The following is a 16,039-nucleotide window of genomic DNA, read 5'->3' as shown; positions in this document are numbered from 1 at the left end:
TAGACAGATACCCAACCTGGCCATGGCTTTGCTGTGTTTCACCCGATGCTGGTGGAGAGTTTAGAAGCATGGACTTGTTCCACAGCCTGCTAAAATAATTTTTCTTTTTTCCTTGGGGCAGCCACTACTCAGAAGACATCTGTGTGCTACATGCTGTTTCTGAACAGAATGTGACCAAGCCCAGCTGTCAGTATTCAGCTGAAATGTGCCTCGGAGAGCAGTCATTTCATTTCTTTCATGCTGGCCCTTGCCATAGTGGTTCCAACCTAGACTGGGCTATTGAAAGGGCAAAGCTCTCTGCAAATAGCTTGAAGAAAGTGCCCTGTGGCTATGACACCTGCTATGACTGGGAGGAGTGTCCAGGTATGACTTCTGAATGGTGGGATTTATCCAGCTCTCTGGATCTAAAAATAAAATGTGCTGACTCCTTCACTGCTCCAAGAACTGGATTTACAGGCAACGTGGTCCATATGAGCAATTTACGGTGAGAGGAGTATGGAAGCATAGCCAGTCCTGTGTCCCTGCTGCCAAGGGTTACACTTAGATATGTGTCTTTTCCCTTAGGCACAAGTGGTATAGCATTGCCACTTCCCGTTAGTAAGGCACAAAAGGAACGTGGAGATTAAGGGAACTTTTTCAGGAGAATTAACATTTAAATATTTAATCACAGAAACATAGTCAGCAACGTTATCGCCCATTCCCTGTGAGGCTACTATAACCACTAGTTTGTTCTTCAGGAGTTAATTTGGGCCACACCCTCTGTAGCATATAATTAAATTCCTCTATAGGATATAATTAAATTATGAAATTAAATCATGATGCTACTTAAAAAGCAAGACTGGGGCCATCAGGCTTAATGGGATTTTAATGGTAAAATTTGCAAATACCCATATGTGAAAACTGTGTTTATTAAGAGTTTTAATGAACTAGCTAAGCTGGTGAAATCCCTAAGAGGATTATTTTACAAACACTGTTGTGCAAGTTGGCTATTTACTGTGTAACTTGGTGATAAGAGCAGTGGGTTTTCCTGTAAATGTCTGAGGTGCTGGCTGGCTTCGTGCACATCAGGCGCTTGCCAGGAAAAGGCTGAGTGGCAGCCATGCTCGTTCCTTCACTTGCTTCCAGAGACAAATATGATCCTTATCACACCTTGTGTACTTATGATAAATAAACCAACAGCAGTCTGCAGCAATCCTAAAACCCCATTTTGAAGATGCAAGATTTCTGCAGCACAGGATTTGAAGTAGGTGGCTGTAAAATTACTGGATGAGATGTTGTTCCTTGTGGGGCTGAAGCAGAAGGCACGACCAGGTGTGCCCCTCGAGGGACATGCTCTAGTCACCTTGGGCTCTTGGGAAGGTGGTTATAATTTTAAAAAAATATTGGGTTTATTTATTCCAGAGCCCCTAAGAAGCCTAGATCTGCTCCCACTGTGGAAGTGGCTTAAAGCTGGATCCTGTGCCAGCACCCCAGTGTTTTTCTCTCAAAAGTCTACAGAGGAGCCCTGGTCAGTGAGGAAAAATGAGAGAGAGAGGAGAAAAATACATTAAATAAAATAAGTTTTCATTGTGATGCTCAAGAGATTTGAATTAGACTTTCCTCCTCACCATCTCCACAAAAGTCTTCTTTCTCATGAGTACGCACAAACATTTAGGAAATGGAAGTTTTGGTTTTCCTGAGAACAAGTTGTTGGTATCAACACAGAGGCAGAAGATACTGCAGTACCATGTGAAAGCAGCTAAATGGAGGAAAATAAATTTTTCATATGTTTTAAGAAAGGGAAGGCAGAAACTTAGTTTCCTGCCTAGGGAATTTCTGGGAAGGAATATAAAGAGTCAGAATCTGATTAGATCAGAAATGGATAATGAAATAACCAGCAGGACTGAGCTTTACCACAGGCCGGCAGCAGGTAGCTTAGCATTCATAAAGAGAGCTTTAATGAAATAGGAGCTGACACAATATGGACCTTAAGACTCCATTTCACAGCAACATTGTGTGCAAGGATAATTGGGAACAGAAAGTCAACTTAATATCTTTTTGTTTAGAAGAAAGGTCAGGGAGAGCCAGGGGATAAAAATAGTTAGATACTTAATTTCTGCTTCTGTATGGACCACTGCTGCAAAAACTGATATTTAAAGCTGCCTTTGTCTCTATTCCTAATATGCTACCATCTTGTGTATGCACTATAGGCTTTTTGTAACTAATGTATCATGAACCTCCAATAGGGTTTTTCCCTGTTGGACTTTGAAATGTTGTCAAACTATAAAATATGTTTTTAGTCATGACATTTGCAGCTAAAATTCCAACACATTCATTCCCAGAGACACAGATCCAGTGCTCCTGCCTGGTGCCTTACCAGTGCCCCAAAGAAGAGAGCCGCCTTCACTGCATCCGAATGGAGTCGACAGGGAGGAGGAGAACAGTCAGTCTTTGCACGTTGGCAGCCATGAAGTGTGCTGGCATCAAACTGGAGGTGCTGGAGCAGGGTAGCTGCCTGGCGTAACCTGTCAGCTCTCCTGGTAGCCACCACGATCATCCCACCATGTGCAAGCTGAGCCATCCTGAGAAAAACTTGGCTGGTTATGAAAGGACAAGTAGATCAAAAACAAAGGATGGGAAAAAAAATAGAGCTCACTTAACAGATTTTTGGGAAAAGGGTGGCAGTGGGCTATTTTTTGGTCTGAAAATGACCTGAGGCGTGGGGTATAGAGACTGCTCTCACTGCTGGTAACTGTGGATGTGCAGAGGGAGGGAGGGGAGTGGATGGGAAGGGAGAAAGAGGAGTATTGCCTCTGGTCTCCCCTGGTGCTGGATGAGACTTTTCCTTTCCTCAGCCATTTGTTACTTTGTCCCTGTGCTTGTGACTGCTGTGCACGCTGCTTGTCTCACTGGCTGAGTACCTGCTGTATCATCCAGGCAGGTAGACCAGGCAATTCAGCATCATTGCATGTTCCCTCTGACACCTAACGGGTCATGAATGAGGCTACCTGTATGGGCAGTCATGGTACAAATTCAGGGAGCAATACAAAATAATGAAAAACCACAAATATGCAATGATTGAGTGAAGTCTTCAAAACCATGTGATTTTTAATCAGAGTAACTGAAGGGAGGAATGTTTGCTTTCTGGGTTGGTTTGCTGGTTTTGAGCCTTAGACACTGTTGGGGAATTTTTATGGTACCCCTCGAGGTCAATTAAACACATGTTTGTGCTTAAATATAAAAGAAAAATTTAATGAACAATGCATTGGGCAGAGTCCTACTGCAATACGTGGTTCTACATGGAGTTTGCAAAGATGTGTCACAAGCGGATTCCTTATATACCCCTGCACCAGTACCAATCCTGAGAGCAGCTGCATGGGGCACCTCAGCCTGGCTGCAGGTCCATCCCCCAGCCCAGCTCTGCTGCCCAAAGGTGGCTCCTGAGCTTGGGCCCCTGAGTGCTCCCATTCCAGATGACTACAAGACAATGCTGAGGCCATTTCTTATCTCATCACCAAGGGAAACTTCACTCCCTTGCTCCCTTTCTCTGGCATTTCTGCTTCCAGCCAGTTTAACCCCTTCTTGTCGTTGGGCCTTCTTGCCCTCCTTGCCCTCATTCCTCGGTCACAAATTACCACTGCTGAGCAATGGTAATTCTAATGGAAATTCTAATTACAATTAGAATTTCCCCTTCAACACTCAGAATTTTACAAAACTGAGGATTAGAAACCTGACTTCCAAGAAGGAGAAAACTGAAAGTCACTTTTTTTCACCAGCAGTCAGCAGAAGAATGAAAATCAGGAAAAAAAGTATGAGAAGTGTCCACTGGTGAATAACCTGCCCTATGTATAAGCATCACACCTTGCCAGGGGCTGGGCAGAGTCACTTGAGAGCTGGGAGTAGTCTGGATGTGAAACAGTTATTTTCCCTCCAAGGAGGTATCAGACCCCTATATTTGGGATGTTGCCAAGCTCCCTCTATCAGCAGCTAGTCTCAACTGGATGGAGCTCAAGGAAAAGAAGCAATTAATCCTGCTGCTAAATACAATAAAGCATTATGTTTTCTTGCTTAAAATGTGTAGTAAAAATGATTATAAAAAACTGAGATAGGTTTGCCTTTGTAGTTCCGTAGCTCTTTCCTCCAGCTGAAGATATCTGATTGTCCCCAGGTTGTTTTTTAGTGCCCTTATTTCTTCTTGATGGTTGCATTCTGTGGGGGAATAATCACTTAGAATGGCTGCATATGCCTTCTGCACCCTCAACAAGCAATGAAAATTTCTTGCTCCTGACCCCCTAACCTTAATACTAGCTTTTCATTACAGGACTCTGATTCCAGTGTGACTGTCTAGCAATGTTTCTGATAGGAGGAATTTTTTGCCCTGACACTGCTCACCATGATAAATTGCCAGATGAAGTTATTTCCTGGTAAACAGAAGGCAGCCGAGAGCTCCCTGGCTGCCCCCATTTCTCCAGCACCTCTGGTCTCAGAGTGGCTGTGTGCTGTGCAAGTGCTCACATTAAGACTTGCATTGTTCTCTCTTGCTGATGGGGATAAGTTCCATATTTCCTGTTTTACAGTTGAGCATTATGGCACAGAATGGAGATATCATCTGCCACTCACTAATAAGGTGGTGATTCAGCCATAAACTGAATCCAGAGCAAACCTTCAGCTTGCTGAAATTAGTGGGAGTTTTGCTGTTGGGTTCAGTAGGGTCAGGACTGCACTCGCAAGGACTTTGGGTTTGCTGCTGTGCTCTGTCACAGGGGTCCCCAACCCTCACATCGAAGACTGCAGCTCTTTAAAGTTTCCTGCAACATCTATCTTTTTCTTGGATAAGCTCTCCTCTTCTACTGTGATAACTTATATTAGGTAATGATAGAGTTTTCTTGTTCACTGGTGGCAGGAAATGACATCCCTCCTTTGCCTTTGTAAGCTCCAAGTAATGTTATCTGGCTTGATGGATCATTGCCTCGGGTCTTAAATTATAATTGGGGAAGATGAAGCAAACCTGAACTGAATCTGTCAGGGTAACCAGGGTCACAGAGAACTTACTGATTCTCGAAGGACAGATTTCTCAGTAATGCAGCTTCTCTACTGCACAGAAAAATCCCATCTATTTTTTCTTAATGTCAGAGAGGAGGCATTATCCAAAATCAATATAATGAGTCTTTCCACTGACGCAAAGTTCCATACAACATCCCAGCACATCTAATTTTTCACTAGCACAAGAGTATGTGAAGTGTATGTAGAGTACAATTGCCACAGTGAGACAGCTGAGGCACGATTCAATGGCTGGACAATTAGCAGCTGCTGTTGTGGGCTTCTGTATAAATAGTTATTGCAATTGTAATGTAGAATGCAAAATTTGACCAAATATAGAAGAGAACTGAATGTATATATAGTTCTGTTATAATGTTTATCCTTACGCAACCACAGAAAGGGGTAATCCAGAGTTTGCTTCACAGGTTTGAAGATAACGCAGGAATATAGGTTTAAATATCAACTGCCAAACTTTTGCCAGTGAGCCACTGCTTCGTTATAGCAATTACTGTTTCCTGTTACAGCTATGAGAGAAAACATCTTGTATTAAATGTTTGAGTCTTGATGTCTTTATTTCAGCTGCTATGTGAAAGGTAAACATCTCTTAATTTAAGAATTTGGTGGAAAATATGACTGTGACTGTTAAATGCAAAGTTGCTAGATGCAGTGAGCACAGTAGAAGATGGGTACCAGAGCTGTTGCTAGTGCCAGTTTCCCAGTGAGTGATAAACCAGAGGTGATTTCAGCCAGTGTTTTCCCACTGGGTTCCTGCAGAGCTCACTGCTGTCCAGTGCACTCCAGGGCTTGCACTCCAGGGAGTACCGGGATGCATCTCCAGCAGCAGCATAATTTGCAGCATTCATGATAGCTCCAGCTCAACGTATTCAGTTTATGTATTTAGAGGAAGAGGTCCATCACATTTCTCCTCACCCAGAGATCCCTGGACAGTAGGCATTGGCTAGTTGTATCAGAAAAGGGAGGCTTCAGCTGTATCTGAAGCAGAACTGACTCAACTCTGCTGGTGGAGTGTTATGTGATAAGGATACAAATAATATTGTTTATAAGTTAAAACTTAACTAGATTTAAGAAACCCTCTGCTTAGATGTGTCAATTTTACTATAAGGGGTCTTTCAACCAGCTCCCAAGGCTCTGTGTGTTCGTGTGTGGGTACGTGTGAAGATATCCAATGTGGAGGGGTTTGGGTAAGCTGATCTTCCTTCCTTAGTTACTGGGAGTGAGTTGCCCCTAAAGGTGTACATCTGCATCCAAGCTAATCATCTGTGGCTGTCCTTTTAGTCAGTGGAGGAGAGAAACAGTCTCTTAGAGGACAGGATTTCTGTCTTAGATAGACATCTAAAAACAGGGTGAGTGAGTCATGCCCCTGTCTTCCTCTGTTGACTGTGAAGGGAGCTGGGGGGTGACTAGGCCAAATACAAATATTTATGCTATAGATGTCTAAAATTGGATGAAAGGAATCCTACCTCTTCTATTTTTAAAAATGAATATATATATATATATATACACATATATATATATATATATATACATTTACACACTCCTAACATTTAATTTCCAGCACTGGATTATTTGTCTTGCAGATCAGCACCATTTATATTGCCACTTTTCAGGAATAACTGGCTCCATCCACAAAGGACCAAAGCTGTTGTGGGGCTCGGCACTCTAACTCAAGGTTGGAAAATGGCTCCCAAAACGGTGCTGAGCACCAAATGAGCTGCCTGTGCTTCCTTCCCATCACAGGCTCTGTGAACCAGAAACTGACGAGGGTTATTCACATGCGGGTGGAAGAGACGAGCGTGCCTGTACGAGACACAGGCAGCCACCGGCAAACTGGGATGCGGTGATTTTAGTGCATGGTGCCCTGCTCATTACCCAGTGGGGTTTGGGCCCCAGTTGTTCCAGGACCTGCAACAACCAAACCCACAGCAGAAGGGACTTGGTTTTAACGTGTTGCTTTTTAGATGAAGCCTGGCTGCCTTTTTTTTTTTAATTATCCCTCCCTACTGCCCCCTTACATCCTGAGCTGAGAGGCAAGGGGTCTTCAGCCTGACACAAATAAGCTTAAAGGAAGACAAGAAATTACTGTGGAGAGATATGCTAAAATTCCCATTTTGTTTTGGGAAACTGTTACTTCCATAACTTGCAGGGTAGCAGAGCCTTTCACCCAGCATCATCCTTAGGTGACGAAATCATCTACCTAGAGCACATAAGGTATCTCAGGCGTCAGGGCCTGAGGGCACCAGCCACACTTGGGCCCAGACCAGCTTCCCACCGGCCTCCCCCACCCTGCCCATGGCCCAGGACCCCGTTTCAGCCCCCTGAGGCCATCAGACCCTGTTCTGCCTGGCCATGGGCCTCACTGATTGGGATCCCTGCCCACAGGCCAATGTCCCAGCCTGGCCTTGGCCTGTCCCCATCCCCAGGGAGGTGCCCAGGGCTGGGGCTGCCCAGCTCCCTGGGTGTGAGGTGGGACAGGCCTGGGCTGCCAGGCCCTGCCTGCTGCCCTGCGGGTCCCCAGGGAGGCCTCGGCCCCTGCGGCACCCAGACAGGAAGGTAAAGAGGTGAACATTTAGCTGGAAGTCATAAACTTCCAGCAAGTGCAAACTTCTCACGATATTTTCTTTACTGGGCATAAAACCTGGTTGCCAGGGACTTTCTCCCTCTACCGCTCTCTGCTGCTGAGATCTTGCTAAAATAATAAAAGCAGTCTTCCTCTTTTATTAGATCCTTCTGCAAGCGTAGTGGAAATAGCGCAGCTAATAGGAAAGCCTTAGTTTTCCCGTGGTGATATCTTACTTTTCAGACACATCAACGACAAAAGCAATCACACACGAGTGATTGCAGGTAACTAGGCACCAACTGGGAATTTCAGGCCCCTGATGAACAAGTAGGTCTTGTCAAATGCTGTCTCGGAGACTTCAGGCTCTGGTCAATGTGACCTGTGTGTTAAAACCCTCTCAGGGAGAAAATAAAGCTGATTATCTGCTGTTTCCTCAGCTGTTTACTCGTATCTCAGGCAGGCTTTCTGACACAGCACTGCAAAGCAGCTGATCCATAGCTTCAGATTACCAGTCCGGAGAGAGAGCGGCAATTAACAACAGAGCAGAAATTAGAAGATCTGTTCCTGGAAATCAGCCTGGCCAGAAACAATTGAAAGTCATAGCAGAATAAAACACTTGGTTATTTTTTTTCCTGATTTCCACAATTAATGCTTACAATGCACATGTCATCAGTGTAATGCAGGTTATAGTAAGCAGGTGGCATAAGTGCCATTGCCACAGTCTCTCCCCAGAAATGAGCCACTGCATATGCTGCCAGCCACTCTGGGGGCTGCAAGACTGAGGAAGGCCCTGATGGCATTGAAGCCCATCGATGCTTCCCCCGGGAGCTGTGATGATTGCTGCCTGCCAGCTGCTGATGCCTTTCAGGGGAGCTCAAGAGATAATTGTAATTTTGGACAAGGCAGGTTGGATCCCAATGCATCTGTATGACTACAGCTGAAGACTGTGGGTAAGAATACGTGGGGAAGTTTGGTGTTTCCATTCCCTGAGATTTTTACCACATGAGCTGAAAATAACCAGAAGCCCTGAAACTGCTGCTCTAAAATAACACGTTAAAAGTGAATCATGCTTACAGCCAGGGTGACGTGATTTCAAACCTGAACATGTGCCAGGTAGTGCTGGATGGCATTACAGAAAAATGGTGGTCTTGGTTCACCAGGGCCATGCACCAGGAAAAATATCAATGCAAAAAAAATGTATCCAAGGACTGCAACAGGAGCAGGGACAAAGAACCATGCCACACACCGGTCAGGCTGCTGGATTCAACAAGCATGCATTAGATTTCAGGAGGCCTTTCAGCAGGAGAAGTGATCTGGCCTTTTATCACTTTTGGGGATTAAGGATTTTTTCTGCTTCATTTTTTCTCTTTTGATAGTGACAGCTCTGGAGACATCTGTGTCCTTGTCAAAGTTGCAGAATAGAAGAGAATAAAGCCACATTGCCAGTATTTGATTGAAAATGTCTAGATGACCAGTAACTACTCTTTCTGTGTCCTGGTCCCTGTAATCATGACATTGACATGAATTGGGCTATTGAAAAGACAAAGTCTTCAGTGAGGACTGGAAGGAAACAGCCCTGCAGGTATGACACCTGCTACCACTGGGAAATGCATTAGGTATAACTTTCAAATGCTTTGATTTAGGTCTCACATTTTCAAAGCTAAATTTGATGGTCAGTCCTTGGATTCACAAAAGTTCTGTGGCTGCTGGATACAAAGATTTGTACTGCATGTAATGACTTGCTGATTTAATTTGCAGAGGTTTGAAGGGTAGAGATGAGTCTGGCAAGTAAGGACTTCTCTTATGAAACCATTTTGGGAACTACTGCTATTAGCAGCGATCATCCAAGAAATAAAAATGATCTAGCAAATAAATAGCACTTTAAAGTTGGACCGTAGCAATGGGCTAATTTTCTGGAATTATTTCAGAACTTTTATTTTGTAAAGCAGTGACGCTCAAGATTTCTTTGCTCGTGTAAGTTCAGGATATTTTGTGAGTGGAGCGTTTTTAGTCCTGTGTCCCCAGAAGCAGCAGAGTGGGGTCACCATAACACTGCAGCTGTTTCTGTCCTCTTTTGAGCAGCCTGGTTGTGTCTGTGCTGCTTAAGCGAAAGATGACCAGGTCATGGGCTTCAGGAAAGGGGACATGATTATCCTTCCTGGTGAATTATTTAATGTGGTTTTGGTCTGTGCTAGCTAGTCCTCCCCCAAAGAGCATTTGGGCCCAATTCAACCACTCACATGGGCCAAGGACTGTTTCCAGCCAGACAACTGTTTTTGTGGCAGGGGGTTAGCTGGCTGGATGTGAACTGACCTTTGCCTCTGGGACTGTAAAATGAGGCCTGTCCATTTTTATTTACTGTTATAAGCACTGGTTATTTGCTCTTTCCCAGGAATTCCTAGACTTGATTTACTTTATTCACGTGCCCATATCTGTTTTGAAACTCTCTAGCATGCACTAGGGACAGAAAACAGTCCAAAGGGTCACTGTTCAGGGCCAGAGAAATGTTCCAGTTTTTGAAGTATAAATTAAACTTGATAGCAGTGTTTCAAGTCATCTGGGATCTCTAAATGGGGCTGGGAAATTTTAAGAAACTAAGATCTTTTTTCGGTATTGGCCAAAACCTCAAGCAATACTCCATATGTTCCTTCAAGCTATCTTAAGTTAAACCTGCGTAGTGCAATACCTGATGGTATCAGATGATTTATGATAATCATCTCATATCCTTGCCTTACTTTGCTAGGGAATAATTTCTTAATAAGTACATGTGAAATCCTGGGTTATTTTGTTAGCATCTGTGAATACATGGTTGTTTTGTCTGTGAAATTCCTCTGAGAGTTACTGTGTCAACATTTGTTGTGCAACGCTTTTATTTACTGTGTAACAGGGTGAGAACAGCCGTGGGTTTTCCTGTAAATGTGAAATTTTTCTTGGCTGACACAATGTGCAGAGCCCTGCCAAGAGAAAGCTGGATAGCGGCTGCATTCCTTACTGGCTTGATGGGTGCGCTTGGGTGTGTGTGCAGGTATATGTCTGCACACATGTGCAAAAACACACATTTACTGGAGGGACTGAAAATGCTTTAGCACTGGCTAACACCACCACACGCTCCCATCACTGACAGAGCCATGGATGTTGCAGTCCCCATTTAGGCTGCAGCTAGCTTGCATATGTGAGCATGCACGACAGAGAGACTTCACCAAAGACAATCATTCTTGCCCCTGTAGGTACAAACTCAGTGTCAGGACTTTGGCTTACTTTTTAGCCTTATGATATATGTACTCTCTTTCTAAAATCAACAAGACTTGTAAATACTGAGAAACTTAAGTGCAGCAGCAAAACAGCACGAGCAGGCAGTCCTTGCCAGATGCAGTTGTGGCTGGCACTGCCAGCCCCAGCTCTGTATTTGTGCCACCTCTTCTCAGCCTAAAAGCTGGCTGAAGTCTCAAAGCACTGGCCTGTGCTCAAGTTAATCCATCCTGATCTCTCTAGGGCTTATTAGCTCACCCACTGTATTACCCTAGTGCAGCTACATGGCCCCCAGATCAGGCTGTCTTGTGTCTAGACAGCTTAAAGAGCAGGGAGAGTAGATATGCATAGCCTAAGGCCATCTTTGGGACTTATGGGGATTTGGCCTTCTTGGAAAGGCATTTTATTCGTGAGCTTCCATAAAATCTGGTAGAGGAAACAATATATAGAGAAAAAAAGAATAAAACTCCAACTATTCGGTAGATAATGCCCCCAAATTTTCCCACTGAGAGTCACAATGCCTCTTCCTCTTGCTTCAGCCAGTGTTCCAAGGATTATAAGCAGTCTGATTGCATCTTGGTGGGAGCTTCATGCAGAAAGACAGTACCCGGTGTGTGCTGGGAGCAATGGTATGTACTGGTACAAAGTCAGCAATCCTGTTTTCAGGGAGATATCAGCATGTATGTGTCCTGGGAGATGATCCAAATAAATTCATTCTCACTCAAGAAATGCCAGCCTTGGCATCTTTTGCTATTTGGAGAGGATTAGCAGCAGCCTTTGCTGCTACATAGCCTGGATTAATTGCACAAGTAGAGTGCTATAACCTGCTTTACGCATGTGACAGTACTTATATAGCTCTCCTCATCATAAGATTCGATCACCTGAGTAACAGTTCTCAAAATACAAGAACATTGCTTGTGTTTGTTGGTTGCCTTTAGATCAGTAAGGCCTGTAGTACGAGCCAGTTCAGTTATCACCATACATTGTGTAATTACTCAGGAAACGAATACTGTGATCACTGTAAAAGTCTCAGTGTTATTGCTGTCAACAGTAAAATATAAAACCATGACTTTGCTTTACCAGAAGCTAGTGATCTAGTCTGGTTAAACTATCACTCTGCTCAAAAGCAGTATTTGCAGCTGTTTATCACTGCTTCCCTCTTGCTAAACTTTATTTTGTATATTCATATTTAATACAGTTCTTAGAGGCTTGAATATAATAAAAATCCATTTAGAGAAGTGCTAAAGTGATTTGACAGCTTTCTCTTTCCTGCTGTGGGGCAGGACTCTGCCCACTGGCCCCTGACCACAAGAAATTAAAACAGCTGCCTGAGGAACACATGCAGGAGAGCAGGACCTGGAGGCTGAGCCCCGAGCAGTTAGCATGTCTCCTGAGTTTGGCCAGAAGATCCGGGGTGCCAGCACCATCCTTCTGGTCAGAGACAACTCTTCTGTGTTTTGCAGTAGAGAGGGAAATAAGTCAATAGCTGTTTATATTCCTGTGCCTCTGTACTCCTGTCACACACAGTAATGGCTCTGCTATCATCACAGTGAGCAATGCTGCAGAGCCACAGTGTGGTGGAAATGGAGCTGATCTGTAATAAAGTTATGAATATGGTGATGCAATGGCTTTAGCTGGTGACAAGACCAGGGCAGAAGGTTATTGATTAAGCTTCTATTGGGGCTGGAGAGAGAACAAACAAAGAAACGATGAAACAGCTCCCAGGTTGAAAGCAATTGGCAAAATCATCAGGTTTAAAGATCTGTCCCCAAAGAAATTGCAAGCGTGTTTCATCAGGTTAAGAACTGGCAAGCAAGGGAAAACAGCAAGTTAAGCCCTATGAGAAGAGGGATGGAATAGTGGAAGTGTGCTTGACCAAAGCTGTCTAGAGAAGACATTAACAGAACAGGAGAGAAAAGGGACTTCTCAGTAGTGGGGAATAATACACCTTGTAAATGCTATTTACACCAGCTTTGTAATGTTTTCAAGTTAAGTTTTTCTGCAAAACATTTTTGTTTTAGTTAGTGATGTTTTGCTTTAGGCAGGGCACTAAACTGCTGATCCATTGTCACCTGGGAGGTTCCTGGCCAGGGCTGAAGATCAGGGAGTGCTTTGGGAACCGCAGCCTTGTGTCTCTTACCCTGAAAGGTGGAGGATACCTATGAGTGCCAGGGGGTGAGCTCAAGAAGCCATGAGAAGCACATCAGGTATATACAGTCTCCAGTGAAAAAGAGATTTGCAAATGTTAGCTTAGTGCTACCATTAGTTTAGTGCTACCATTAGGCACAATTAGTGCTACCTTTATTAGTGTAGCAACAGCAGGTTGGTGGACATTACTTGCTCTCCTTCAGTTAGTCTCCAAATGCACATTGGTCCAAAATGTTTTCTATGCAGGCAGGCTCCCATCTGAGAGGAAGCTGGGAAGCTTCTCCCATGTCACTGTATAGGAAGAGGAAGTGTCTGTCACTCTTCAGGTGTTAATTTGCTCCCACATTAGGAAAAGGTACATCAGAAGAGCTTTATTTTTCCTAAATTTCTGCTAGCTATTGCCTGTTCTGCTTGGAAATACTCCATGTCTTATGCTTAACCTGGGGCCACTACTGCTCTGTGCCAGTCCTACCGTATCCATCCCACCTTTGCTTCTGGGGACCTCCTTCTTCCTTTTCCTGCTTGCCATTTTTCAGAAAGGGAGCCTGTTAAAGGGCCGTTTGAGCAGGAGTCTATCTACCTCTGTTGCCCCTTCAATAGTGTTTGAACCTGTTGTCTACCTTTTAACAACACGTAATGAAAGGTTAGATGTCCCAAAGGTATTGATTCTTTAGTATCTTTCATGAAAATAGGCAGCTGGGTAGAGGAAAATCTCTCCTGTGTCTTCTCCAAGGGAAAGGATGCAGTGTAGACTTGTTCTTATTCATGAGAAAATCTATTAAAAAAAAAGTCCTAGAAAACCAGGTCTTGATAGTGCTGCTTCTCAGGGGGTCACTTTTTTGCAAGAAAGCAACCAAGGTTGAATTTCACTCCACATGCTGGTACTATTTACGAAATAATGTTAAGTAGGAGGAATTTTTTCAGTGTTATTGTTTCATAAAGGTCTCTCCACTCTGTCCTTGTACCTGCTACTCTGCATCAGGTAAGCCTTTTCACTGAGCAGTTTGTGTTGATATCTTCCAAGTCACTGGCCTCAGATGATCCCATGAGTTTGGCTCATCAGTATGGACAAAAGTTTACCTTACCTCGATCTGAGTTAAATTTCATCTGCCACAGTATTGCTCAATTTCCCAGTTGGTTTCTGTCTCCCAGCAGCTTCTTATAGGGTAATATTTTTTGAGTTGAATATCATGTGTAAAAGTTTACCAGCTTGCTGTGAGTTTTCTCCTTCATTTTTTCTTCTTCTCTCTTCACACAATATATGAAACTGTTGGTCCCTCTACACATCCCTGGGAGAGTCTCATCTCATCGATAATAGGGGCAGATATTTACAATACTGCATGAACATTAAGATGCTCCCTCTTGGGACTTGTATGCATTGAAGGTCTCATTGGATCTGGCATCATAGACTGGGAAATGTGAAAGCAAGGCAGAGTGATGCTCTCAGTAACTTAAAAGAGCCCAGTTCCTGTAAAATCCTGTTGTCTGCCACAGAAACGTCCTGCAGCTCTCTATTTCTGCTCATCACAGTTCAGCTGCCCAAAGCTCAGGTCATCTAATATCAAATTCCTCCCAAGTATCCTAACATATGGTGGTGGGGCACATGCTCACCCAATGCTCAGATAAAAGAAAGCCATCTCTCTGCCAGCTAATTTTGCTAAGCTGATTGACACCATGGAACTATGGTCCCCTCTTTGTTCTTCTCATCTGATACTAATTCATCTGACTTTGCTTTCTCAACTGAGAGAAAATGTCCTGCAGTTGCTTGTTAGTGTAACAACAGTATGGTGAAGACGTGGACCACAGTGACTGGGGATAATTCTGTTCTGAAAGGGACAAAGTGTGGCCAGCAGATGTGCATATCATAGGGATGAATGAACAATTGGACAAACTGTCCTCCCAGCCACTAGTCTTACATGAACCTGGTTCATTAAATAGTCTTATTGCTTTGAAGAAAACTTCTACCTACTTACCTTACTTCTTCCTCCCTCCCAAGCAGCATTAGACAGCTGGTTGTTTTTTCTTTTTTTTAAAAAAAAAAAGCATCATGTCCTTAGATTTTCTGGAGGGATGATGGAACTGAAGTGCTTTCTGACCTGGGCAAATACAAAACTGAAAACAGTATGTGGCAGAAGTCAGGCAGGGAAAGGACTGCAGTGTCACAGCATGAAGTGGAGCAGACCCTTGCTGTACATCTGCGGGCAGGTGGCTGGGAGGGAAATGTCTATGAGGTGTCTACAGGGAAGGAGCTGGCTGGGCTGAGAAGTAGGAGGGGAAAAGATGGAGTGGGTAATTAGAAAGAAAAAGGATCCCTGCGAAGACTGAGATGGGTCAGATAAACAGTGAGATGTAAGGGACTGGATGAAGCATTTGAAATGCAGCCTTCATTAATATTTTGTCTGTCTTATCTCAGACTAATTTATTTTATGGATGTGGAGATCTGTTCCTGCTGAAGTAGCAAGATGATTATCAGGCAATCTTACTGGTTTTTTGAACTGTTTCTTAAGCAGGAATTCTCAACATTTCTTAAGGCCCTGTGCTGGTTTTCTACATTTTTATGTGTTTGAAGACATGAAGCACCAAGTCACTATTATTTCTGTGCTATCTATCAAGAAATTTCCATGTGATTTTCTCTTGCCTCCAGCAGCTATGGAAGCTATTCCTACCCAGTGGGCTCATGGTCCAATCACATATTGTGCCAGCTGCCCCAAGAAAAAGGCTAGAAATTGTGGACAAGAGAGTTGGGAGTAACCATGGGGCAAACATCAGGCTGCTCTCCAAACATGCTACTCCTGAGCAAATAATAAAGAGCAAATAACTGATTAAATTCATTTGGCTCTTATTCTACTTGTTTTCCTCTATAAGCTGTTTGCAAAAATTTACAATTTGGTCAAAGAACAAAGGAGGTTTGTGGAGGTTTATGTGAGGAAGCTACAGGTACAATCATGAAAACCAAGACAGATGTTTTATCTGATAGGTATTTATTGATAGTAAGAAATAAAATCTGTCACTTAAAAAGCATACAGGCTTCCTGCTGATAGTACT

General features: G+C 43.6%; 1 protein-coding gene across 1 annotated transcript in view; it reads left to right on the top strand.

Annotated features, from left to right (window-relative positions):
• Positions 1–2,503, top strand: part of C6 (complement C6) — a 48,138-nt gene extending 45,635 nt beyond the window's left edge. The window contains exons 19-20 of the mRNA XM_072859433.1: positions 122–363; positions 2,322–2,503. Of these exons, the coding sequence (XP_072715534.1) occupies positions 122–363; positions 2,322–2,503 (424 nt within the window). The remainder of the gene's footprint in view (positions 1–121; positions 364–2,321) is intronic.
• The last annotated feature ends 13,536 nt before the right edge of the window (positions 2,504–16,039 follow it).

Source organism: Ciconia boyciana, chromosome 4 (genome assembly GCF_034638445.1).
Source record: "Ciconia boyciana chromosome 4, ASM3463844v1, whole genome shotgun sequence".
Lineage (NCBI taxonomy): Eukaryota > Metazoa > Chordata > Aves > Ciconiiformes > Ciconiidae > Ciconia > Ciconia boyciana.
The sequence above is the reverse complement of the archived record's forward strand: the minus strand, read 5'-3'. Positions and strand labels throughout refer to the sequence as shown.